The sequence below is a fragment of the Carettochelys insculpta genome, chromosome 7 (genome assembly GCF_033958435.1).
Source record: "Carettochelys insculpta isolate YL-2023 chromosome 7, ASM3395843v1, whole genome shotgun sequence".
Taxonomy (NCBI): Eukaryota; Metazoa; Chordata; order Testudines; family Carettochelyidae; genus Carettochelys; species Carettochelys insculpta.
In genome coordinates this window covers 74,734,390-74,760,050 of record NC_134143.1, presented here as the reverse complement: position 1 = coordinate 74,760,050, position 25,661 = coordinate 74,734,390, and the positions used below count along the sequence as shown (strand labels likewise).

General features: G+C 64.8%; 1 protein-coding gene across 3 annotated transcripts in view; it reads left to right on the top strand.

Moving 5' to 3' along the window:
• The first annotated feature begins 3,474 nt into the window (after positions 1–3,474).
• SLIT1 (slit guidance ligand 1) overlaps positions 3,475–25,661 on the top strand; it is an 81,000-nt gene continuing 58,813 nt past the window's right edge. For 2 of the 3 annotated variants that reach the window (XM_074999325.1, XM_074999324.1), the window contains exons 1-3: positions 3,476–3,526; positions 4,917–4,988; positions 7,996–8,067. In XM_074999325.1, coding sequence (XP_074855426.1) covers positions 4,924–4,988; positions 7,996–8,067 — 137 coding nt within the window. In that variant the 5' untranslated portion in view covers positions 3,476–3,526; positions 4,917–4,923. Of the gene's footprint in view, positions 3,527–4,916; positions 4,989–7,995; positions 8,068–25,661 lie in introns of all 3 variants that reach the window. The other variant, XM_074999326.1, reaches the window with a different exon arrangement.

Genomic DNA, 25,661 nt, shown 5'->3' with positions numbered 1-25,661 from the left:
GCCGGTGTGAGGCAGGTGTTCCTGTCCGTCTGTCGCTTTGAGCCTGTTCTCTGACTCAGCGCTGCCCTCGGGGTCCCAGCAGCAGTCGCACAGCGCCAGAGACCTCCCGGCTCGAGCGGGCGATGCCCCTGCCAGTGCCTCTGGGTCGCGCTAGTTCTTTGGGCCACACCATCGCACGGGCAGCTTGTGGCTGTGCAGCCCCCAAATCGCTTGGGAGTCGCTGCTTCCCGGGGCAGGGCCCCCTCCCGCGAGCGCGGCCAGCAGCCTGTGCTCCCGGACAGGTACGTGGCCTTCCGCTCCATCCCAGCGCATGTGCTGTGCTCGCGCCCGGTTCCCCAGGTGGCCCAGGTCACCTGCACTGGGGGCCTCCCCAGCTGGCTTTACCGTTCCGTCTCCGCGTCGCCTTTCCTTCTGGCTAAACACTGAATAGCGCCGGCTGCAGCCACGGCTGCCCCCCCGATTCCCCATCGGCCGCTACGGTCGCGCTTCTCCGGGAGCCCGGCCCCAATCTGTTTAACGCACGTGCTGCTAATTGGGTGCTGTTCTAATGCTCGAATCAAGGTGTCCTGTGGGTCCAAGCCACACCCCGTACCCACGGCTACGTCTCTCTCCAGCTGCAAAGCTGGAAACTCATTGAAAAGTTATCACGTTCGTTTGAGGGGACGTATAAATTGGCGTTAATTACATGACCTTCCTTTAGTTCTTCATTGATTGATTCCTGTGCCGGCTGCTCCGTTTGTCTTGCCTGGGATTGAGCTCAGAGAGACAGGCCCGTGATTACCAGAGACATCTCGAGTGTTCTTCTTAAACACTGGCCCCACACGAGCTTTGGTTGGTCTGTGCCCTCCCTCGGCCCCACACCGCACGGCTGCTGCGAAGTGACAATCCAGGCCAGCCCCTCCGCCCGCTCTGAGCTGCAGGGTGTCGGTTTCCTGCACTGCAATCTCCAGTAGACATGCTCTGGGGAGCCCGCTGCTCCTTCCGTGGGCTCTGGGTGTAACCTGCGGGGCTTGGGGTACCCACAGCATCCATATGGACACGGGTGGGACCTTCTTGGGGCCCCCCGTCCCAGGCAGAGGGCAGAACCACTGTGTCATGCCCTATGCTGCCCAGGTTCCAGCCAGGCAGGGGGACAGGAACTTGCGGGGATGCCGATTCACACGCACTCTGTGCCGGCCTGGCCCCAGAGAGTGCCAGCCCCATGGCTCGGACCCCGCCGCGCCGGCCCGGCCCCAGGGAGCACAGGCCCACGGTACCAGCCCCCACCGCGCCGGCCTGGCCCCTGGGAGCACAGTCCCACGGCACTGACCCCACCGTGCCGGCCCGGCCCCAGGGAGCGCAGCCCCGCGGTACCGACCCCGCCGTGCGGACTCTGGTGGGCGTGTGCCCTCTCCTGGCACTGCCCTGGCCCAGACTGCAAGTGGCTGGTGTGCTGTCCCCAGGGTGGGGCACAGACCTTGCTTCCCAGCCCTGGCTCAGGCTCCACTGCCCCAGCCCCCCGTCCCAGCCCCAGCTCTCAGGGGCCTGGCTCCGCCCCGGCTCTTGGCAGACAGCAAGTGCCGCCCACGGCCGTGTGCCGAAGTCGGGGTGGGAGTTCGTTCCCCTGGTTCGGCTGCATATTTCCTACTGTCCTGCAGTGACCCCAGGCGGTGCCTCAGTTTCCCCAGGCACAGCGCCAGTGCACAGTGGGGAGGGGAGATTGGGTGTGAGGACGTCTCACACGCAGGCCAGGCCCTTCCTGCTCTTTGTGACCCAGGCTACCAGGTGACCCCCTTTCTTCCCTGGGAGACAGGACAGAGGCGGGAGGAGGGGCCTGGCTGGTATGAATGGGAACTGGGCTGTGGAGTGCGGGTGGGGGGTCTGGTCTGGCTGGAGAGGGAGGAAGGGGGCCAGGGCCCAGCTCGGGGACCCCTCTGGGCCCCTCTCCCCAGGATGGGTGGTACTGATGGCTGCTGGTCCCTGTGCTGACCCATCTGTTTTGCGCCGTGTCCCTGTCGCCCCATAACCCGTCTGTTCTCCCTGCCGAGTGAGACCCCCACCTCTGCCTGCGGGTGGGGCAGGGCCAGGGAGCCCCCACAGCATTACAGGCTGTGAGCTGCGGCTCCGGCGCCCACATGGCAGGTGAGCCTGGCGCTGTGCTTGCTGCTGGGCTGAGCAGCTGTGCCCGAGTACCTGCTGCAGGTGGGCTGGGGGGACACGGTGAGTTCCACCAAGGTCCCAAGACAAGGGCCCTGTCCCGGCTTTAGGGACACGCCTGCTGCTCCTGTGGTGGGACTGGCCCGTGGGGGATGCACCCCCTGCCACTGCAGCAGGGCCCCCGGGGAAGCAGCCTCTCCCCACTGCAAGTGACAGTGACGAGGGCGTCGGTGTGAAGTGGCATAGCGAGTAATGGCCTCTCCGCCTGCGTGCAGTCATGGCCTGTGGCTCCAGCTTGGGGCCTGGGTTGCCGCCTAGTCCAGCTCCGCGCTGGGGCTGGTCCCTGTGTGGCTGCCCACATGGGGCGTCAGGCAGGTGTTTTATTCCCACCCCCACCCCTGACACCTGGCACTGAATCGGCATATCCCCGGCAGCGAATCTCCCCTGGGGCCTGGCTGGCTCTGCGCCCCTGCGGCTTTGTGGGGCCCTGCCCCACTTAGTTCCCAAACCGCCGCTTCTGGGAGCTTGTCTGATCCCACTGGAAGCCAGCCTCCGGGGAGGGACTACAGCCATTGCAGGGGCCAGGCCCCCCCGGGCGAGGCTGGTTCAGGGCCAGGGGCTGGGGATGTGGGCTCTCCGCCCCGGATGGGCGCCTGAGGCAGGGAATGTGGGCTCTCCTCCCTGGATGGGGCCTGGACTCTCTGCCCCAGATAGGTGCCTGGGGACAGGGCCTGGGCTCTCTGCCCTGGACGGGTGCCCGGGGGACTCCCTGCTGGGTGTTTGAAAGCTGCCTGGTGCCCTGTGTTTGGGTCTCGGCAGACACCCAGCATGTGCCGCGGTGCCCCAGGGCTGGTGGCGCCTGTCCTGGTCGTTGCTGGGTGTCGCATTGTTACCTGGGAGCTGGGGGCCGTGTGCGTCGGGGAGGGCGCGCCCTGGTCCTGCCCGTCTGCATTCAGTGCCGCCGACGGGGGCAGAGCGAAAACTCCCACAGGGCGCTGTGGAACTTGCTGCCGCAGGCCGGGAGCCAGGCCTGGCCATGGGGGTAACAGGACCAGCCCGAGCCGCACCCAGCTGCAGACCCTCCTGCCTCAGGGTGTTGGGAGGGAGCTCCCCCCAGGCTCTGTGTATCTCCCCACACAGCAGCTGCCGGCGGCTGGTCCCCGCTGGCCCTGTTCTGGGTGGTGCCAGACCTTTGCCAGTGCCCCCTCCAGTACCAGGCCCATGGAGGTGTCTGGCACCAGGCAGCCTCCATCACCCCCGGCATTGCCGCGGCCCTGCAGCCTCTGCCCCGTTCGCTGACGGCTCCTTCTCTCCGCAGGGAGCTGAACGGGAACAACATCACCCGCATCGCCAGGACCGACTTCTCGGGCTTGAAGCAGCTGCGTGTCCTGTGAGTGCCCTGCCGGCCCCACGAGCCCCCTGCGGCAAGGCTGGTGTGGCTCCCGCCAGGCTGGGCATCCCCGGCCAGTAGAGCTGTGGGGCAGGGAAGGGCTGGCAGCCCCCAGGAGAACTGGGCCCAGGTGGGGCCCCCCATTGACAGCAGGACCGACGGGTCAGAGGACGTTGGCGCTGGGGGCGGGTGGCTGGCTGCAAAGGGGAGCCCAGGAAACGGTCCTGCCCCCTGAGACGGACGGGGCCCCTGGGGTGGGGGCTGGGGCTGGGGCTGGGGCTGCTGCCCTGTGCCCTGGAGGGGCTGCAACCCCCACCCTCCAGCTGGCTCTCCGGCGTCCCTCCACGAGCGTGGAGCTGGGCTGGCAGGGCTGGGCCGGGGCAAAGGGTGAGCGCGGTGCCCGGGTGGGGCTGTCTGCTGCTCGTGGTGGGGGGCAGTGGGCTCGATTTCCCCCTGCTACCGGCAGCCCTCATCGTTCTACGGGGACCTTCTCGGTACCACCAGGAGTGGCGAAGTCTGAGTGCTGGGGCAGGGCCATCCCGAGTTGGGGCAAAGCACAGGGCAGCCCCCGCTGCAGCCCCTTCCCCACCCCCCTGGGCGCCGGGCGTCTGCCCGGCCAGTCGGCAGAGCCCCCAGAGCTGGCAGCGTGTGCGTGGTGCAAGTCGCCCGGCCTCTGGGCACAGAACAGCGTTTGTGCCGCCCCTGCAGGGGAACAGCTGGAGAGGAGCGTGGCCTGGGGTTTCCAGGGCTGAGGGCCAGGTGGCAGCCACAGGGTTTGCCCCATGCACTCCCCACGCGGACGGTGGGGGCGGCAGCCTGCTCCATCCTGCAGGACTGTCCCAGGCCGCTCCCCCCACCTGTTGTGCCTCCGTTCTCCACAGCGGCTGGCCCAGAGCGCCACTCTGGTTCCTGCCGCCTGCTCAGCGGGGCCAGGATGGTCGTGCGGCACAGGACGGAGCAGGCCGCCCGCATAGTGATGGCAGTTGGGGGGGGTGACCCCTGCAGCCTCTGCTGCCCGGCCCCGGGAAGCCCCCTCACATTCACGGGGAGGTAAAGGAGGGCCAGTCCTGTGGCCGCCCCGCTAGCCTAGGTCGCCTGTTGCTGGGCTAGAGGGCTCCTGTCTCAGTGACGGGCAGCCTGGCGCCGTGGCTGGGTGGCAAAGCTGCGACGTGGCCAGTGTGTGAACTGAGCAGCTCGTTCTCTGGCTGGCCACCAGTGGAGTGGGTGGGAGGTGGCAGGAAGCGTGGCAAGGCCTTTTTGCACTGCTGGGATGAGCAGGCCCTGCCCAGCCTGTCCCTGGGCGTGCCCCAGGCTGCAGTGTGGGCACCTCCCATGGGTACCCGGTGCGCAAGCGCATCTCGCCTCTGACCCCTTCCCCTCCCTCTCCCAGGCAGCTGATGGAGAACCAGATCATCACGGTGGAGCGGGGAGCGTTTGACGACCTGAAGGAGCTGGAGCGCCTGTGAGTGCCTGCACCGTGGGTCAGGGCCCGAGGGCAGTGCCAGCCCATGATCGCACAGCAGCAGGGTCGGTGGCTGGCTTGGGGGAGGGGGATGGGGATGCTGGCTGGCCCTGGCACTGCGTGCCGGCCTAGGGGAGAGCCAGGCTGGCTGACCCAAGAGCAGCCTGAGTGGCGGGAGATGCCGGGTGTGTTTCTGGAGCAGACCTGGGGCCACCCCTGCTCTGTAGTGCAGTTCAGGCGCAGGCAGGGAGGCTGAAGCCAGCCCCTGCTTGAGGGTTGGGCTTGGCGGTGTCTCGGCTGGGCTCTAGGCCTGGGACCGGTTCCTACTCACTTGCAAACGTGGGCAGATGGTTGGAGGAGAAGCCCTCTGACCTGCCCGGGCAGCTGCCCCCGATGCACTGAGACACTCCCCGGTCGCTGCTTGTCCCTCGGCGCGTCCTTTGCCCCTGCCCTAAGCCTCAGCGCAGCACCATGAGAGCTTTCCAAACAGCAGCTACCGGGACGGCCAGAACGAACACGATTGGCTTGAGCGCTCTGAACCGGGGCGAGGACTTTTCTCGCTCAGGTGCTGGGTCCGGCCGTGGGGCGAGCTGAGCGAGCAGCAGGTTAGCAGGCAGTGCTGCAACCGGCACTGGCCTCTGGAAGTGGGCCCCACGTCCGAGCCCTGCCCTGCTCTGAGCCCAGCTTGCGCACACCGCTTGCGCTGAAGGAAGCGCAGCATCTTACGGGGAAGAGCGGTTCACGGCTGGCACAGCTCCCCAGGGCTGTGCTGGGTTCTCCGGCGCTGGCTGGTCTTAAATCAGGCTGGGATGTTGGCTCTAAACAATTTGCTCTAGGTCAGGCGCTGGGGGGGTCAGAGCCAGTGTGCTCAGCTGGCAAGATCATACATAGTGGGAACCGTGTTAAACCAGGGTTCTGCCCTCCCGAGTCCAGCACCTACGGGAGGGGTCATTGTGGGGCTGTGCCATTGTGGGTGTTATCTGGGGAGGCCGACTCACTCAGCGGTTCCACCTGGCTCTCATCAGGAGCACGAGTAGCTCTGTGTCACGTGATGGCCACGCGCCCTGTCTGACGGCTGTGGGTGGCTCAGGTGAGCCTGGGGGTCTGCTGTGCGTGCACCACCTGCCCCAGGGTGGGCCCTGCTTTGAGTGGGTTGCATCCAGGAAAGGAAGCCGTTCAGTTAGCCCCAGGGGTTGTGTGCTTGGACACGGTGCTGCCTGAGGCTGACCGTGGCCAGGGCCTTTCAGGAAAGGCTGTAATGTAGCCTGCTGGGAGCGTGTTAGGTGGCTGCGCTGGTGGCTCAGAGGAAGCCCCTGCAAAGGGCAGGCTGAGCCCTGGGGTGAGAGGACGGGGTTTCTGGGCACAGCCAAGGGAGTCAACCCAGGATACCTTTGCTTAAATCTGGGCCACTTACAGCCCCGGGTTGGGATTTCCTTCTCACTAAGGCAAATCCAACAGCACCTCTGCCAGCCCCACTGGCCAGTCAGAAGCCACCCAAGCAAACCCACAGACGTCCCAGCTGCTCTACAAGCCCAGCCCAGCCCAGCCCAACCCAACAACCCCCAACTCAGGCAAGCAGTTATTAAACCGATTTCCGCCACCTCCACGCAGACTCCTCCGAGCCCCAAAGGCTCCAGCCACAGTCCCCAGGCAATACACGTTGGGATTGTACCCAAACCACCACGCTTAGCCGTCCTTCAGACCTCAACGGCCAAAGGTTTATTAACAAAGCAGAGAGCAGGGGGAGAGGGAGAGAGACGGCTGAAGCCACACTTTACGTCTCAATGGCAGCGATTGCTCCAGGCCAGCGGTGGGCTGTGCTGATTCCGGGCAGGCTCTGAAAGTCCGGCGCGTACGGGTCAGAGCCCAGGTTGCAGAGCTTTAGTTACCGGAGAGGCGTAGGTCTGGCCAGCTGGGGTCAGTGCGCTGGAACACGGAGCCTTGGAAACAGGAGCAAAAGACAAGCGACTCCTCCAGGATGGACGCTGCCAGCTGCACTCCCCAGTGTTTTCTGGGGGCGGGAAGAAGCCCTTTCTCCTTCCCCCCAGGCCCTTGAGGGTCTGTGTCCCCGGCCCAGGTGAGCCGCTGCAGCCAAATGCTGTTGGTAGCTGATTTGGCCAGCACGCCCCCGTTATTCACATAGCAGGTGGGATGGGCGCCTGGGCCTCTGATTTCCTTTCCATAGCTCAGCCCAGGTCACCTGGCCAGCGGGCTGCACTCCAGGGACAAGTCCCACCTTTCTGAGCTGTGGCTTGGGCTGAGCCTTTGTTGACAGCCCATTGTCCTGGCTGGGGCTGAGTTCACACCTCCCGTTGTGAACCTTAGCACTAAGTGTTATCGCTATTACAGCTCCAGAGCTAACCCCATCGCTCTGCTTACAAAGGTGATGCAGGCACACAAGTCGCACACACAGATTCAGGGCACCCTCAGCTTTCATCAGATACCTCGCGCCCCCCAGCACCCTGTCCGGGGCCAAGAGAGACACTGGGTGTGCAAAGGGGCTCCCTTGTCCAGTCTAAAAGGCCAGTCACGTGCCGCCCAGCGGTGGGAAGTGCGGCGGATGGGGCGTGGGGATGTCAGCGAAGCCGAGAGAGGGGCTGGTGAGAAGGGCTCCATGCTGGAGCCCGCTGGAGCTGGCGGGAGGCAGCCTGGCCTCCGGCTGCACCACAGCTCAGCCCCCGCTGTGTTGACAGTGGTTTCAGGGTGAGCAGCTGAAGATCAGGCCACGTACCCAGGGGCCTGAATGTGGCCTTAGGAGTCTGGCAGCCGGTGCCGGTTTCTGGGCCAAGGAGGCAAGAGTTCAGCTGAGGGGCTCTCCTGCGGACAGGACATGGGGGTGGTGGCCCAGTGGCCCTGCAGCTGCCCTGAAAAGGGATGGCCAGTGTCTGAGAGACCCTGGAAGGGCCCACAGGCCTTTCCAGCCACTGCTTCCTTCCGCTTCCCATCTCCAGTGTCCCTCCTGGGGCTCTGACGGGCTTCCCGTAACCCTCTCTCTCCCCTCTCCCAGGCGGCTGAATCGGAACCAGCTGCACACGCTGCCGGAGCTGCTGTTCCAGAATAACCAGGCCCTGGCGCGACTGTGAGTACCGTCCTCATGGCGTGCGGCTCTGCCCTCTGCCAGGCTGCGGCGCCGGGTTTGGGCTTGCCAGGCAGGGCTGGATGGGTTGGTGCGGTGACGGTCCCGGAAGGGACCGCAGCAGAGGTTCAGGGCTTGCGTTCCAGGCTGGTGCCTGGGGGTTTTAGCAGAAGGGGCACTAAGAGGGAAGTGAGGAAATGTTTGATACGCGCCCGGCGCCTGCAGGTGATGGGAGATGGGCCGTGGAAGAGCCGAGGGATCGGCATCTGGAAAGGCTGTTACAGGCTGTTCAAGAGAATAGGAGAGGCCGTCAAACTGTGTAGTGCTCAAGCTGGCTCAGTAGGTGACCCCGGCCGGGGCCCGTGCAGCAGGAGTCCCAGCGACCTGGAACCCAGCCCTTAGAAGCGTGAGCCAGGCTCTGAGGCCTAAGCAGGGCTTGGAGCCATTGCTGCTTGGCCAGACGCAAGTGCCAGCTGCAGGTGGCAGCCGCAGAGCCGCCGTGGTGCGAGGCACGTTGCCGGTTCCGCAGAGCTGCGTGCTGGAGTGAGCGGTGGCACAGCGCTGACCGAACAGCTGAGCTGCTGCATTGGGCACAGCCAGGGAGGGGAGGAAACGCGTCAGGCCGTTTCTCAAGGCACGGGGCTGGAAGCCTCTATTGCCCCCTGCCTTGGACCAGCAGGGTGCTGAGGACCGGGGAGGAGAGAGCCAAGGATTTGGCATGCAAAGCCACATCTCGGACACAGGTTTCTCCTGCCTGTCCTGGAACACTGGCCCCTGTGGTGCTGGTACCGCCGGCTGCCCCTGCAGAGCATGTCTGGGGGCATGTGTATCGGGGCATAGAGAGCAGCCCGGTGGCAGGGGGAGTGAGCGGGGCAGACTCGGAGGCAGAGGACCAGAAGGGCAAGAAGCTCTTTCCATTGCTCAGAGGTGCCCTTGGCTTGGAACCCTGGTGCCCTTCCTGCCCCGGGGTTGGGTGGTGCTGCTGTCAATGGGCACAGAGTGTGTCTGGCCTGTGCCACTTGTGGGGCTGTGTCGCTGGGCGTGTCTGGCCTGTGCCACTTGTGGGGCTGTGTCGCTGGGCGCTGGGCGTGTCTGGCCTGTGCCACTTGTGGGGCTGTGTCGCTGGGTGCTGGGCGTGTCTGGCCTGTGCCACTTGTGGGGCTGAGTGTGATGGGGTTCAGGGGTCCCCCTGCACCGCACCCCGTCTGCTGGCAGGAGAGACTCTCACTCAGCAGGTACAACAGCAGGTTTATTAGGCAACAGATGCCCAGTTTCTCACAGAAGCGACAGCACGGCAGCCAGAGACAGTCCTTCCAACCTGTCCTGGGGGGAAGACCCCGAGGGGTGCCCCTCTGGGGTGTAGCTTCCCCCTCCTCACGCTGGCTGCCTTCCAGCTCCCTCTCCCCCTAGCCTCTAACTGCCGCCCCCAATTCAAAACCCAGCTCGGCTCCTCCCTCCTCTTTGTTCAGGGCAGAGGTGTTACCTGCCAGTTGTAGCCCCAGGGTCATCCTTAGCCACTGGGAGCTGCTGCTTGCCTCAGACAACCAGCCTGACACACACATGCACTCCCCCCACTCCAGCACACTGTGTCACTGGGCGTGGGGCGTCTGGCCTGTGTGACTTGTGGGGCTGTGTCGCTGGGCACGGGGCATGTCTGGCCTGTGTGCCACTTGTGGGGCTGTGTCGCTGGGCGCGGGGCGTGTCTGGCCTGTGTGCCACTTGTGGGGCTGGGGCGCGGGGCGCGGGGCGTGTCTGGCCTGTGTGCCACTTGTGGGGCTGTGTCGCTGGGCGTGTCTGGCGTGTGCCACTTGTGGGGCTGGGGCGCGGGGCGTGTCTGGCGTGTGCCACTTGTGGGGCTGGGGCGCGGGGCGCGTCTGGCCTGTGTCCCGCTCGTGGGGCTGGGGCGCGGGGCGCGTCTGGCCTGTGCCCCGCTCGTGGGGCTGGGGCGCGGGGCGTGTGTGCGCTACGCGATTTGTGGGTGGCTGCCCCGCGTGGCTGTGCTGCCGGCGCCCCTGCCGGACAGGCCTGCGCTGTGCGGGTAGAGTGGGATTTCTCGGGCCCTTGCGTGTGTCCCGGCGGCGCGGCCCAGCCCAGCCCAGCCCAGCCCAGCCAGCAGCAGGTGCCCAGAGGGGGGAAGTGGGGCCGGCGCTGGAGCTGGGGGCCCGGCTCGGCTCGGCGCCTGCACGTTCAGCCTCGTCTCAGGGCGCTGCAGGCTGGCGGGACGCAGCCTCGTTGCCTGCACGCTGTTCTCCCCGAGCCGCTGGGCGTTCAGTGCCCTGCTAATTATCTCTTCAGCCCCAGAGCTGCAGGCTCTGGCGTCCTTGGCCTGTGGAGTGTGGCCCGCCTGAGGGGAGGCAGGAGGCGAGGGAGGGAAGGTGAGAGGCAGGGGGCAGCTGCTAATCAAGCAGTGACAAATGCAAAGGCAGCAGCAAGTGTCAGTCGCTAATTAGCACGTCAGGAGGCCTCTGGGTGTGAGGCGGGGATTGCACAGCCCTTCAGGAGAGAGAACAAGGCCTGTGTGGGAGCCGAGGGCCTGGAGGTGGGGACGACAGATGGGCCGGGACGCGGGTGGGAGCCCCGGCAGGAGCTGGGGCTCAGGGTGCCGGCTGGGCACAGCTGCCAGGGCCCCGTGTTGTCAGTGGGACTCCTGGGGCAGAGGGGGCCGTTACGGCTGGGACAGAGCGAGAGCTGGCCCTTGGCTGGCCTCTCCCTCCAGCGGCACCCCGAGGGGCTGAGCGGGCCCTTGCTGGCCGGCCCCTGGCGTGTGCTGCCCAGCACCTCCCCGGCCGGCCTTGGCGGGGCGCCTGGCTGTGGGTTCTGCCAAGGGCATTGCTGAAGGCGCCTGTGCCAGAGCAGCGGTCTCGCCCGGCACTGCCCCGGTTGTTAGGGGCTCCCTGGGGGAAAGGGAGAAAATGCACCAGGCCGTTCCTCGGCCCGGCTCCCCGCGGGTGCTGAGGGGGGCGGGGGCCGGGCGATGTGCTGGAGGGAGGGTTGTTTCCTCCGTTTTGTGTGAGAGAGAAAAGGGCGGGAGCCGGTGCCGATGCCAAGGCCCCTGAAAGGCCTGGCTCTGCGGCAGCCGTTACTATGGCGCCAGATGCCGGGCTCTGGCGCTTTGCCGGGGGTCAGCAGCCCAGCTCCCACTCGTTCCTTGTGATGGGGTTCGGGGGCCCTGGGCACTGCCCCCGTCCGCAGGCAGGAGTGACTCTCGCCCAGCAGGCAGAACAGGGGTTCATGTCTGCAGAGACGCAGCGCAGGGCAGAGACCGTCATTTCCACCTGTCCTGGGGAGAGGGGCCCCCCAAGTCAGGGCCTTGGATCCCCCTTTGTTCCTCTAACTGCCTTCCACCCCCACCGCCTGCCTCTGATTCAAACCCAGCTGGGCTCCACCCCGCCCCTTGTCTGGGGACAGAGGTGTTACCTGCCAGCTGCCCCTCCAGCCGCCTCCTGGGGGAGCGGCTCAGCCTGTCGCTCGCCCCTCCCCACATCACACTCCTTTACCCCCAGCACCAGCGCGGCTCTGCCAGCTGCCATCTCTTCCCAGGCAGCTTCGGGGCTGCAGCTGCCTCCCCACCAGGCACAGCACAGACGTGGGCCCCGTGTCCCCAGCCCGCGGGCAGCTGACTCCCATCCCTGTGCCCCCCGGCCACGTGGGCTGAGACACGGGGCAGCAAACCAGGCAGCACGCTCAGCCTGCAGGCCGAGTGCTGGGAAACGCCCGGGTGGAGCACGGCCCCGACGGTTAACTGTGGGGTGCGCCCAGGCTGGAGAAGCCGAGTGCCGCGGGGGCCTGGCGAGGTGTCCCCAGGGGAGTTGTACCACGCTCAGGAGGGGCAGAGGGAGAATTTGGCGGATGGCAGAAGTGGTGGGGGAGGCGGTGTCTTAGGTTACCGGGCGCCCTGCCCTGTGTGTGGTGTGTCTCTTCCCCAAGGTCCTCGCTGCCCGTCGCTGTGGTATCCGGGTGGCTCCCACGTCAACCAAGTGCCACATCCCTTGGGGGCTCCCTGGAGCCGCTGGCCCCTCTTGCTGTGCACAGTGGGGGCCCGGGGAAGAGGGGCTGCTCTTTGCTCCGCTAAGTTTTTTGTGGCGTCCTGGCTTGTCCCTGGCAGGGGCTGGTGGGACAGTTCGGGCCTGTGGGCAGTGGGGCGCTCAGAGCTGTTCTTTGACGGGGAAGTCTTTTCACCAAGCAGTAATAATCCTCCCGTGTCTGCAGCCAGCTTCCGGGGCAGTTGGCAGTCTAGAGATGGGGTTCCAGGGCCTATGAGTCCCACGGTGCCATTTCCTGGGGTGCTGCTGCTGGGTTGGCCTTTGGGAAGAGCGGGACAGTGCACCGGGCTGGGAACCAGGAGAAAGACCTCAGCGAACCTCTGCCAGCAGTAACCGCGGTTCCAGCCTCCCGGGGTGAGTGAGGACAGAGCCCAGGAATGAGCGTGGCAGGCTATAGCGCTAGGGGCTGAAGGCTAGGAAAGCACCTGGACAGACGTATCCCCGCCTCTGCAGGGCTGTCCTTGTTGGCCTTGCCAGCAGCTTTGGAATAAGCCCTTTCGCCCACTAGACAGCCAGTCCCCAGAGTCCTTTCCCGAGTGTATTGCAAAGGTTCATCCCGCCCGGGGCGGCCAGCTGGGAGCGTGTGAAATGGTGGGTCGGTGCCCAAGACTGGCAAATGTAGTGGCAGCTGATAAGGCACCTTCCAATTAATTGCGGCTTGGCATTTCTTTTGGCCTCAGCTCTGCGCTGTGGGAGCGCGAGGGAGGGCCGTCCTGCTTGAAAGGCTTCTCTTGCATGCGAAGGAAAAGCAGTGACAGTAATGAGTGGAAAATGAGGCCGAGAAATGTTAATTGGTGCTGGGTGTCACTGCCATGCTCTGAAATACTGCTCCACCAGGACTCGGATGCGGGTGGGAAGGGGAGAGCCGCCACAGATCCCTCGCCTCTCTTTCTCGGGGTGATTATTTGTAGTCTGTACTGGTGTGCCAGGAGCTGTATGGACAGCTGGGAAGGGGCCGTCGCTGACCTGCCCAGCTCCTGGTCTAACAGGCAGGTGCCCGGGCGAGGGGGCTGGGGCACAGGAGAGATGGGGGAGGCAGTTTATAACCCTTCCCAGCCTCGCGCTGTCTGTGGTGCAGTAGCTTTGGCCCTCGGCCTGTTTCTGCTGTGGCCTGCCGGTTCTTACTCTGTTGGTCTCAGCCCTGTCTGTTGTGGGTGGGTTTGACCCTCTCCTGGTGGGGAGCCTGGATCCTAACGCCGCAGATGTTGGGTTTTGAAGCTGGATCCTGGTTTTGCAGCAGTCCGGGTTGCCCTCTGATGGGCCTAAACATCCTCTCCTGCTGCCTTTCAGAGCTGGGCGTGAGCTGCAGCCAGCTGATCCGAGCACTCTTGCACATCCCTGTCGAATCCCATGCGCGGCCGGGTGGGCGCAGGGGAAGGTGTCCGTGCAGCCGAGGGCTCTCTTGCTGTCAGGCAGGTTTCAGAGCGACGGCTGCCTGCTGCGTCCCAGTGTCACTGCGGCGCTCCCAGGAAGGGGCTGGGCGCGTCTGCAGGGTGCAGTGCTAGGTGCAGGGATGCTGGGCTGGACTGTAGTGGAACTGCACCGCCTGCCTGTGAAATCACCCGGCCTGTGCCATGCGCTGCTAAGTGCAGGTGACTGGTACCTATTGCGCAGAGCTGGAAGGGACCCACGGAGACAGAGTCCAGCCCCTGGCACTCTTGGCAGGACTTACCACCACCCTTTTTTTGAACATTTCCCCCGGCGCCCTCCAGGACTGAGCTCACACCTGGGCTTGGGCAGGGCCAGTGCTCAACCCACTGAGCGTCCCTCCGCACCAAGTGCAGAGCCCGGGACACCCTCACCCCCACAATGGCAGTGCAGCCCGGCCATCCGGGGGGAGCAGGAGCCTGCTGAGGGTTGCTGGGATTCCCACCGGCTCGGCAGACAGGGCTTGTTCTCCCTGGAAGCCGAGCGCTTGGGGCTGCCCAGGGGGGACTCGGGTGCCGCCAGCTGGTTAGCGCAGCGCCGCAGCCGCCGGCGCATCTCTGCTGGTGGGAAGCGTCCACACACCCCCAGTGCCCAGAACAGACATTGTTCTGCTGCTGGATGGAAGACGTCAGCGGTGTCGCTGCTGGCGCCCCAGGCGCAGTCAGGGAAGCAGCGGCTGACGGAGCGGGAGGCTCAGGGACTCTCGGAGGCTCTCGCGCCCTCTTGATGGCACCTGTTGTGGCCCTGGCTGCCTGCCAGCCCTTCCCTTCCCTTCCCAGCCGGGCGCCGCCTTGCCCCGGCTCTGCCTGTGCCCAGGTGGACTGAGCAGGGCTGTGCAGGAGCAGAGCTGCCCACCTGCCATCTGACTGGAGCTCCATCGCGCGCCAGCAGTGGCGAGGCTGCTCTTCGCTCTCCCTGGGGGGGCCGGGGCTTTGCTCACCTCAGGTGGGGCTGGGCTGGGCCAGGGAGGGCAGCTTTGGGGAGCCTTGAGGAACCCCAAGGAGAAGGGCAGCTGAGCTGCCTGCACTGGGTCTCTGGTCTTTGGGCCACAGAGCCCGTCCGCGTCCCCTCGCTGCCCAGCCTCCGCCCTTGGCCCTCTTCACAGAGATGCCCCAGGCAGGGAGGGGGTGTGACTTGTCACCTTCGCGGGCTGCCAGCCTGGGGCGGCGCTGACCTCCAGTGCCAGGCCCCACCGGCTGCTCACCGACACCCTGCAGCTCCCTACAGGCAGAGCCTGACAGCGGGTGGGGGTGTGCGAGCTCTGGCGTCAGCCGGCCGGCGCTGGGCTGGGTCTCGCCCCCCGAGGGTGCTGCAGGCCGACGCACCTGCCAGGCATTGCAGCCGGCTCGTGCTGCATGGGTCACTCCTGGGGCTGCAGGCGCTTTCCTGACGCTTGCTCTGTCTGTCAGGAGGCGGCTGCCTCGCGGCGTACGGAGAGCAGGGTCGGAGCCCTTGTGTGGCACGCCCCAGTCCTGGAGCCCAGCCCGCGCTGCTGGCAGCGCCTCTGCTCTGCGCTGCAGCCGGCACGTCTCCATCGCCCGCCTGGCGTTCCGGCTGCACCCTGCTCGGGGGGTGCCGCTGCTCAGCTGGGCCACATGCCGCCGGAGTCTGAGCGTCTCCCAGATGACCCCACTGGAGCCCGGCTGAGGCCTGTCCTGCTGGATACTGGCGTCTGCAGGGCCAGCCCCAGCCGGGGTCAGGCCTATTTGCTGATGAGTGAAGACGAACGCTTCCCTCCCAGATCCCCCCGGCCTGGCCATGCACTCAGCTCAGGCCTCAGCTGAGAAGGCCGTGGCACCTGTCTGTCGCTCCCGGCCCCTCCCTCGGACAGGGTCCCACAGCGACCTGCCTCGTCGGGCCAGGGGCCTAGTATGAGGCTGGGGCCAGGGCAGAGGTGGGGCTCGAGCAGGGTGGGTGGGATAGCCAGGGGCACCTTTCCCGAGCTGGCGCGCCCTGCGCTCTGCAGGGACAAACGCTCCGGTTTGACCCCAGTCCTGGTGTCGCACGCTGCCCTGGTCTGCTGCCTTGTCTCGCCAGCCCACTGCCAAGAGAGTGGCCCAAACCCTTTTTGTGTGTGCGTAGGCAGAGGCCCTGTGTGATGGGGTTCAGGGGTTCCCCTGCACTGCACCCCGTCCGCTGGCAGGAGTGACTCTCACTCAGCAGGTACAACAGGAGGTTTATTAGGCAACAGATGCCCAGTTTCTCACAGAAGCGACAGTACAGCAGCCAGAGACAGTCCTTCCAACCCGTCCTGGGGAGAAGACCCCGCGGGGTGCCCCTCTGGGGTGTAGCTTTCCCCCTCCTCAGGCTGGCTGCCTTCCAGCTCTCCCTTTTCCTAGCCTCTAACTGCCACCCCCGATTCAAAACCCCAGCTCAGCTCCTCCCTGCTCTTTGTTCAGGCAGAGGTGTTAGCTGCCAGTTGTAGCCCCAGGGTCATCCTTAGCCACTGGGAGCTGCTGCTTGCCTCAGACATCCAGCCTGACTCACACATGCACTCCCCGCACTCCATCACATCTCTCCCCCATTCCAGACCGAACTGAGCGGGGTCCCTTAGCCAGTGACCTGAGGAAGTTCGGGGCCCTCCCTGCATGACAGGGCATCGGCTATGGTGTTGTTGTTCCCCTTCACATGGACCACCTCCATGTCGTAGTCCTGCAGGAGCAGACTCCACCGCAGCAGCTTGGCGTTGGCCCCTTTCATGTGATGCAGCCAGGTCAGGGGTGAGTGATCGGTGTACACGGTGAAACGCCGTTCAAACAGGTACGGCTGCAGCTTCCCCAGCGCCCACACCATGGCCAGACATTCCTTCTCTATGGCCGCGTAGCTCTGCTCCCGGGGCAGCAGCTTCTTACTCAGGTACACAATGGGGTGTTTCTCCCCTTTGTCATTCACTTGCATTAGCACCGCCCCCAGCCCCACGTCTGAGGCATCGGTGAACACCAGGAAGGGCTTGTTGAAGTCTGGATTGGCCAGCACTGGGGCCCTGACCAGAGCCTCCTTTAGCGCGCAGAGGGCCTCTTGGCACTGCTCGGTCCAGACCACCTTGTCAGGCTTTCCCTTTTTACACAGCTCCGTGAGGGGGGCGGCGATGGAGCTAAAGTGGGGCACAAACCTCCGGTAGTACCCCACCATCCCAATGAAGGCCTGGACCTGTTTCTTAGTCTGGGGTGTTGGCCAATCTCTGACAGCCTCCACTTTAGCTGGCTCTGGCTTTAAGCAGCCGCTGCCCACCTTGTGGCCCAGGTAGGTCACCTCAGCCATTCCCACCTTGCACTTCCCTGCCTTGATAGTCAGCCCGGCCTTCTGGAGTCGGTCCAGCACCCGCTTGACCTGGGACACATGGTCCTCCCACGTCTGGCTGAAGATGCAAATGTCATCCATGTAAGCCAGGGCAAAGCTCTCCATCCCTTTCAGTAGCTGGTCCACCAGACGCTGGAAGGTAGCGGGTGCCCCTTGAGGCCAAAGGGCAGGACCAGGAACTCGTAGAGCCCCACAGGGGTGATGAAAGCCGACTTGAGCCGGGCATCTTGGTCTAATGGCACTTGCCAGTACCCCTTGGTGAGGTCTATGGTGGTGAGGTAACGGGCTTCCCCCAGCTTGTCTAAAAGGTCATCAGGCCTGGGCATGGGGTAGGCATCTGATACGGTGATGGCGTTAAGCTTGCAATAGTCCACACAAAACCGAACAGACCCATCTTTTTTAGGGACTAACACCATGGGAGAGGCCCAGGGGCTGGACAAGGGTTGGATCACCCCCAGAGCCAGCATGTCTTCAACCTCCTGCTCTATGTCCTGAGCCATCTTCCCTGTGACTCTGAATGGCACACACTTGATAGGGGCGTGGGTGCCTGTCTTTATTCGGTGGACAGCCAGGTCAGTGCGTCCGGGTCTGTCCGAGAACAGCTGTTGATGCGAATGCAGCACCTCCTTGATCTCCGTCTGCTGGGCAGGGGTCAGCTGGTCTGAGAGGGGAATAGACTCTAGCAAGGAGCCGGCTCCAGTCCTTGTGAGTAAATCTACCAAGAGATCATCCCCCTGTCCCTCCCAGTGCCTGCACACGGCCAGCACCAAGTTCTCTCTGTCCCGGTAAGGTTTCATCATGTTCACGTGATAGACCCGGTGGCTGTGGGCCCGGTTCAACAGTTCCACCACATAATTCACGTCATTTAGCTGTTTGACAACCTTGAAGGGCCCATCCCAGGCCGCTTGCAGCTTGTTCCGCCGCACGGGTACAAGGACCATCACTTGATCCCCCGTGGCATAGGCTCGGGCCCTGGCGTCACGGTCATACCAGACCTTTTGCTTCCTTTGGGCCATGGAGAGGTTCTCCCTGGCCAGGCCCATGAGCTTGGTGAGTTTTTCCCGGAAGGTCAGTACATACTGTACCACTGACTCCCCTTCAGGAGAGGCCGTCCCCTCCCACTCTTCTCTGAGCAAGTCCAAGGGTCCCCGTACCCTCCTTCCGTACAGCAGCTCAAACGGGGAGAACCCCGTGGATTCCTGGGGCACCTCCCTGTATGCAAACAGCAGGTGGGGTAAGTACTTGTCCCAGTCATGGGGGTATTGATTCATGAAGGTTCTCAGCATCTGCTTCAGAGTCCCATTGAACCTCTCCACCAGCCCATTGGTCTGCAGGTGGTAGGCTGTGGCCCAGGTGTGCCGGACCCCACACTTGTCCCACAAGCTTTGCAGTAGGGCCGACGTGAAGTTGGACCCCTGATCTGTGAGGACCTCCTTGGGGAACCCCACTCTGCTGAAAATGGACAGCAGTGCATCCGCCACAGTGTCAGCGTCGATAGAGGTCAAGGCCACTGCTTCTGGGTATCGCGTGGCAAAATCTACCACCACCAAAATATATTTCTTCCCCGAACGCGTTGCCTTGCTGAAGGGGCCCACTATGTCTATAGCCACTTTCTGGAAAGGCTCCTCTATGATGGGCAGTGGCCTCAGGGCAGCTTTCCCTTTGTCCCGGGTCTTCCCCACCCTCTGGCAGGGATCGCAGGACAGGCAATACAGACGGACAGCTGCAAAGATCCCTGGCCAAAAAAAGTTCTGTAACAACCTTCTCCTGGTGCGGTGGATCCCCTGGTGTCCTGCGAGTGGGACATCATGGGCTAGGTACAGCAACCTGCGCCGGTACTTTTGGGGGACCACCAGTTGCCTCTGGACCTTCCATGGCTCCGCTCTGCATCTGGGAGCCCACTCCCGGTACAGGAATCCCTTTTCCCACAGGAATCTCTCCCTGCAGCCCTCCCCCAGCTGTGGAGCTGGGCTGAGACTGGCCAGTTCCCTCAGCTTGTGCAAGGAGGGGTCTCTCTGCTGCTCTGCCTGGAATTCTTCCGCTCGGGCAGGAGCGGATGCTACTTCCCCATCCCTGCCTGGCTCCAGCATCCCTGGCCTGTGAGATCTGGTTTTTGGGGGCCCCCTTTCTCTCAGGGTTGGCCCCTGTGGCTTCTGTGACTTTGGCTGGGCCTGTACCCCTGAATCTGGGGAGCGCACCCCTCGTTTTCTTTGGCTACGGGTCAGGACCAGGGCACGAGGGCGTTCACCTTGCCAGTTCTCCAGGTCAGCGCCCATCAGTACATCTGCCGGCAAATGGCTGTGCACACCCACTTCCTTGGGGCCTTCCTTCTTCCCCCATTTCAGGTACACCCTCGCCATGGGCACCTTGAAAGGGGTCCCATCAATTCCTGTTATCGTCAGGTGGGAATTGGGTATCATGCAGCCTGGTGCCACCACCCCGGGTCGGGCCAGCGTCACGTCAGCGCCTGTGTCCCAGAACCCCGTGACCTTTTTCCCGTCTACCTCGAGGTGTTTGAGACACTTGCTCCACAGAGGCATTGCTGCCCCCACTCTGTAAACTGGCCTCTGAGCATTTGGTCCCCCTGAGGAGCTGGTCTGTGGGGCGGACTCGGCCCAATCCGAGTGCCCATTTTCAGCACCACCCGCCTTGGCCGCCAGCCCCTCTGGCTTCTGGGACCCCACCCAGTTGACTCCATGACCCCCCGGCCTGCTCAACCTGTCTGGGAGCCTGGGGCACTGGGCTGCTCTATGCCCCTTTCGCCCACAGCGATAACAGCCTGGGTCTTGTTGTGTCCCTCGGGCTGGCTGCTCTGTCTGGGCTCTGCTTGGCTCTCTCGGGGGTAGGTGGCTGGCCCCTCTTTCCTGGGCTTGCCCAAGAGGTGGTCCCCTCTGTCGTACAGTTAGGGACCAGTCTCTCTGAGATTCTCGGTCCCTCCGGGACTCCCTCTCTCTCCGGGACTCCCTCTCTTTGTGGGGCTCACTTTCAAACCTGGCCCGGCTGTTTGTGAAGTCATCTGCCAGTTTCCCTGCATTGTGTGAGTCCCCTGGCTTCCGGTCCACGAGCCACACCCTCAGGTCAGGTGAGCACATCTCGTAGAATCGCTCCACGACCGCCAGCTCGATCAGGTCCTCTACGGACTGGACTCCCATTCCAAACGCCCACTTCTGGTAGTATTGCCTCAGGCGGGCGGTTGTATCTACATGGGTTTTCTCTGGCCTCTTCTGCGCCTCCTGGAACTTCTTCTTGTACATCTCCGGAGTCAGCCCCAACTTATGCAGCAGAGCCTGTTTGAACCGTTCATAGTCCCCAGGCTGCAGCCCCACCAGCTGGCTGAGCACCGCTGCGCCCTTCTGGCCCAGCAAGGGGGTGAGGTGCCGGAGCCACTCATCTGGGGGAACCTCATGCAACTCACAGGCTCGCTCAAAGGCGGTAAGGAACTCGTCCATGTCCCCTGGGTCCTGACACTGGGCCAGCACACGCGTCTCCAAGTGACTGGCCACCCAGATCCGTCTGGCCCTCTCCCCGCTTACCGCAGCTGGGGCCTCTTGGCATCTCGCCTCTGCCATGGTTCGCTCATGCTCCTGCTCTCGCTCTCTCTCCTTCCATTCTCGTTCTTTCTCCTCCTGCTCTCGCTCTCTTTCCTCCCGCTGTCTCTCTTGTAGCTGGCGCTTGTGCTCACGCTCTCTTTCCCGTTCCTGGCGCTCGTGTTCCCTCTGCCGTTCCTGGGCTTCCAGTTCCTTTAATTTCACCTTGAGCTCCAGCCGTCGCAGCTCTGCGGTGGGGGACTCTGCCGTGATGGACCACCGCTAGCTGAGCGCGACCTGGCGGGCACCGCATCTGTTTGACGGCGTCGAGCCCCTGCTCCTGTCGGAGAATCCGATACGCTTCCCAAGGCTGACCGGCCACTTTCTGCCGGGACAGGCTCTGCCCCCTCAGATCGGTCATTCTCTTCCAGCTGGGCAATCAGCTGAGCCTTGGTCGCCTTCCCCACGGTCAGGCCCCTCTCTCTGCACAGCCCCGCTAGCTCTGCCTTCAGAAGTCGGGTATAATCCATCTCCCCGCTATCTCCCGGGGTATCCACTCACCAGCAGTAGCTGCTGGAATGGCTCTGTTCCACCTCTGGCTCTTGTGAGGCTCCTTCCTTCTCTTGCGCTCAGTCAGCCACTGCTGGGAGCTCATCCGTGGGTGCAGTGCATCCCACTTCTGACACCAGTGTGATGGGGTTCAGGGGTCCCCCTGCACTGCACCCCGTCTGCTGGCAGGAGAGATTCTCACTCAGCAGGTATAACACAAGGTTTGTTAGGCAACAGATGTCCAGTTTCTCACAGAAGCGACAGTGCAGCAGCCAGAGACAGTCCTTCCAACCTGTCCTGGGGAGAAGACCCCGAGGGGTGCCCCTCTGGGGTGTAGCTTTCCCCCTCCTCCGGCTGGCTGCCTTCCAGCTCTCCCTTTTCCTAGCCTCTAACTCCCGCCCCCGATTCAAAACCCAGCTCAGCTCCTCCCTCCTCTTTGTTCAGGCAGAGGTGTCACCTGCCAGTTGTAGCCCCAGGGTCATCCTTCGCCACTGGGAGCTGCTCTGCTTGCCTCAGACATCCAGCCTGACTCACACATGCCCTCCCCCCACTCCATTACACCCTGGAGGGCTGTGACGGAGCCGGCTGTGCCTGGTGCTCAGCCGGAACAAGGGGAGAGCGCCTTTGTCGGCTGCGGTGGCTGGAAAAGGGGCGGGTCGGAGATTTCACTGGGGAGCGTGTGGCCCCGCTGGCCCCGTCATGTACCGGGTTTAATTAAGCTGTCAGCGCTGGACAGCAGCTCAAAGGCCTGCGGTGCCAGGACGGCGGCTCCCGCCAGCTGCAGAGCGGTTCCAAAGGAGATCTCGCTCCAGGCAGGAAGGTGACCCCGGCTCCCACCACAACGTGCTGACAAGCTGGAGCCCCCCCTCCCAGCAGCCTGCCCCACAAGGGGGTGCAGGAAGTGGCTTCTCCTTGCCCTCGATTCCTCCTCTCTGCTTCCCTGCCCCCCTCAAGCCCCCAGCAGAAATTGCTGGTTTGGCTGCCGCCAGGCACGGTGCAGGGGGCGGCGGGTGAAGGCCACCACAGTGCAGTAAAACCACGTGGCGGTGGCTAAGTCCGGCGGGAACGGGTAGCCCGAGGTGCTGAGCGATGCTCCAGAGAGGGCTGTTAAGGGGGAGCCAAGCAGCAGGTGGGGAGGAGGGGAGCAATGGGGTGCGATGCTGCTGGTGACCCTGCGGCAGCTGGGCCTGCCATGCTGGAGACAGAACCACGCGGTTATGGGGGGACGGGCTGGCCAGATGCGGGAGGCCAGTGTGTGCCACAGCCGTTGCCGAGCTCGGGGGCGGGGGCGTTGCCTGAGCCTGAGGCACCTCACAGCCTTGATTGTTGGGGTGTGGAGCCCCGCGTGTGGCCAAGGGGCCTCTCTGGTGTCACCAGTTGGCAGCTGGCCTCCGCATGCACGCCCAGGGAAAATGCCACCCTCGGCTTTGGGGTGAGGGTGGCCCGGTGAGCCCTGCAGCGACCGGGGGACGGCCTGGAGCTTGCCTGCTTCCAGGCCAGCTAGCAAGGCCCAGGCGCCACAGGGAAGGTGCCTGGTGGGGTCGCACCGGGTGACAGGTCTGGTGCTGTTAGCAGGGCAGCCTGGCCGGACTCCCAGCAGTGCTGGGGCTCGCCGGAGGCAGGTGGGTTCGAGGCGGGACAGGCTGCCAGGGCTCTGGGAGTGCCGAGCGCCCTGGCTGGGCAGTGGTGAGGGGGCAGCCCTGGGGTGCTGCTGGGTTGGGTTTGTTCCTGGAAGCGAAATGTCCTGTGATCTGCGTGGCAGGAGCCCCCCTGCCCCCCGGTGTCTTTGGGTCTCGAGTGGGGCAAGGCAGCCCTGGCGGGCGCAGCTCTGAGCCAGGGACTGAATGGGAGCTGGTGGTGGTGAGCAGAGCAGGCGGCACCGAACGTGGGGAAGGAGGTGACGGAGCAGCGACAAGCAGCCAGGAGCCAGCCCAGAAGCCAGTGACGCTGCTTTGGGGTGCTGGGCATCCCAGCCGGGGGGCTTGGGGGCAGAGTGGCGGTGGCTCCTGTCTGTGCGGCTGGGGCAGGCCTTGGGCGGGACAAGAACTACCCAAGGGACGCGATGGGTCAGAGTCATGACCCCGCTGCCCCTGCACCCAGCCATGGGCTTAGCAGCCCAGCTACTGGATTCGGGTGCTGGGCTGTGGCTCTGCCCCAGCCCAGGGAAACAGCCGCTGCTCGGTAGCCTGCAAGGCCGCGTGCGCTTGTGCGCGCTGGCTGGTCCGGTGCCTGGCGGGAAAGCCTGTCGCTTGGGTAGTTTAACCCGAGACGGGACCCAGCCCCTGCAGGCAGGAGAACTGCGGGCTGGGGACAAGCCAGCCTGGAGCCCTCGGGAAATGAACTCACAGGCACCCAAGGGACCGTTCCAGTTTCCAGCTTGATCGTTTCCCTGCCGTGAGGGGGTTTCTGTGCTGGACCCAGGCCTGACTCTCTCCTTTGCTGCCTGTGGTGGTCCTAGGCTGCTGCCGGCCTGTTCCCCTGCGAGCACCAGAGCTGGGCTGCGGGGCTGAGGCCTGTCCCACACCCGCGGCAGCGGCACTGACATGATACCGGCTGCGCGCCTGGCGCTGTACGCCCGGTTCAGCACACCGCCCGCAGCCTCTTCCCCAGCGCCCCGAGGCTTGGGGCAGACCTGCCCACCACCCCAGCCCTGAACTCTGATCTTATTTCAGCCTCAGCTGGAGGCTGCTGAGCTCCCCGGGGGTGAAAGCTCATTGAAATCCAGCTGGTGCTCTGTTTGCGCGTTGGGATCTGCCACCGGTTGGGTTTGTTCCACCCCAGTTCCCCTGTGGGCCCCTGAAAGCTGCACGGGCTGGGGCTGGGCACCCCGCTCTCCTTGACTCTTGGCTGCCGGAGCTGCACGGTACATCTGGGCTCTCCCCAAGCGGGTGCATGCAGCCGCAGCGGCTGGGCGGTGGAGGTGGTCCCGAAGGAGCCCCAGGCAGTGAGCGGAGCCCCAGTGAAATCTCGTTGACTGGAGCCCCAGTGACAAGCAGGTACGTGCTGGGAAAGGTGAGTGGGCGCCGAGTCTGCCCCATGGCTGGCGATTGCCTGCGACTGGCTGAGCAGCGTGGCTGGGCTGGCAGCGCCCCAGGGCCACGGCCGCGCTGCTGGGGGAGCCAGAGCCGTTCCTGCCAGCGGTGCTGGTGGAAGGCCCAAGCCCTGGCTATGGTAGTGTGCCCCCCACTGCAGCCCCCAGTGGGGAGGAGGGAGGGGAGCAAGTCCCCCACATTGCTGGGGCAGCAGCTGCCCTGGCTGGGCGCATGGAGCCTGTCCAGGCCTGTGGATCCTTCCGGGGGGGCCGGCAGTTATTTTCTTCGTGTGGCTGTTTCCCCGCAGCTCCTGTTGCTTGGACGCCTGCGTTTGGGCCGTAGGCTCCCTGGGCCCCCGGAACACGCCTGGCCTGGGCCTGGCTGCGCTGCTGCGGACAGCCGTGGGGTGCGGGTAGCAGGAGCTCCAGGCGCTCGTGCCATTGGAAGCTGGAGCTTTGCCACAGGCCTGGACCTCGCTGCAGGCACAGGGCAGAGCCAGGCTAACCCCAGCTGCTGTGGCTCCATGTGAGCCCTGCTGGGGGGCTGACCCCTGATTCACAGGCCCCAGGTGCTGCCCTGGGACAGGGAAGCGCTGGGGTCTGAGAGCCGGGCCTGGGGCTGTACGTGCTGTTGGCTGTGTGGCTGGGGGCGCAGGTGTCTGGGTGGGCCATCGCTTGGGCCGTCTGGCTCCTCGGCCGGGTGTTTGTGTGTGGTGTGCCTGGTGCAGCTGCCTGGCCCCTCTGCAGCTGGGCTGTGCGTGCCCTGCATGGGGGGTGCTGCTGTGCTCACACGCCAGCCCCCCCTGCGCCCCAACAAAGGCCCCTCTGTCAGGGCAGGAGTGAGGCAGCGGGAGCCTGGCCGGAGGTGTTCACCGAATACCAATCAGGAGAAGGCGGCCTGAGAGCCCCCGCCCCACCCTGGCCCGGCGGGCCGGCTCTGGGAATGGAAGTGCCCCCCCACAGGGCGTCTGGCTCCAGAGGGGAGGGCTCCGCACAAGCCCTGGGGAACAAAGAGTCACTGTGGCTGGGTGACAGCTCGAAGGAAGTGCGGGGAGACAAATGAGCTGCTAATAGGTGGGGAGGGTACCTAGGGCATGCCAGGCAGGCGGAGCTGGCAGAGCCAGGCCCACCCCGGCGGGCAGCTGCACAGAGCAGGCGGCGGGCGGTGGAATGCCCAGGGAGGGGTGCTGGGGCAGGCCCTGGAGATGGGGGTCCCGGCGACTGGCAGCCGCTCCTGTCTGGGAACCAGGCCTTCCTTGGAGATGGTTCGCGGCTGCCTCCCCTGCCCCTCCAACGTGTGGGATGCTCGGCTGGGGAGCCTGGCAGCACCCTGCCCCGTGGCCAGCCAGCTGCTGGGTGGCTTTGGGACAGCTGTTCTGTGGGCCCGGGGCTGTCCCTAGGGGGTGTGAGGCCTGGGGCTTTCCTTCTGCTCCAGCCCCCTCCCTGCGCCTGCTCCTGAGAACACACTGGGAATCTGGTGGGGCGCGTCACCAGAGGTTGACCCCTGTGCTCAGCACAGCGGCGGGAACTGAGCAACCCAGTAGCTGCTGCCTGCCCCGTCTCCCAGTGGATTCCCCGTGGGGCAGCTGTGCGGCGGGAGGGGCTCTTGCGGTGTGCCTGGCGCCGGCGCGGGGAGGGGTTGTTCACCCCATCTCCCAGCGGGGTTCCCCTTGGTGCGGCTGTGTGGTGTGTGCGGTGGGAGGGGCTCTCGCGGTGTGC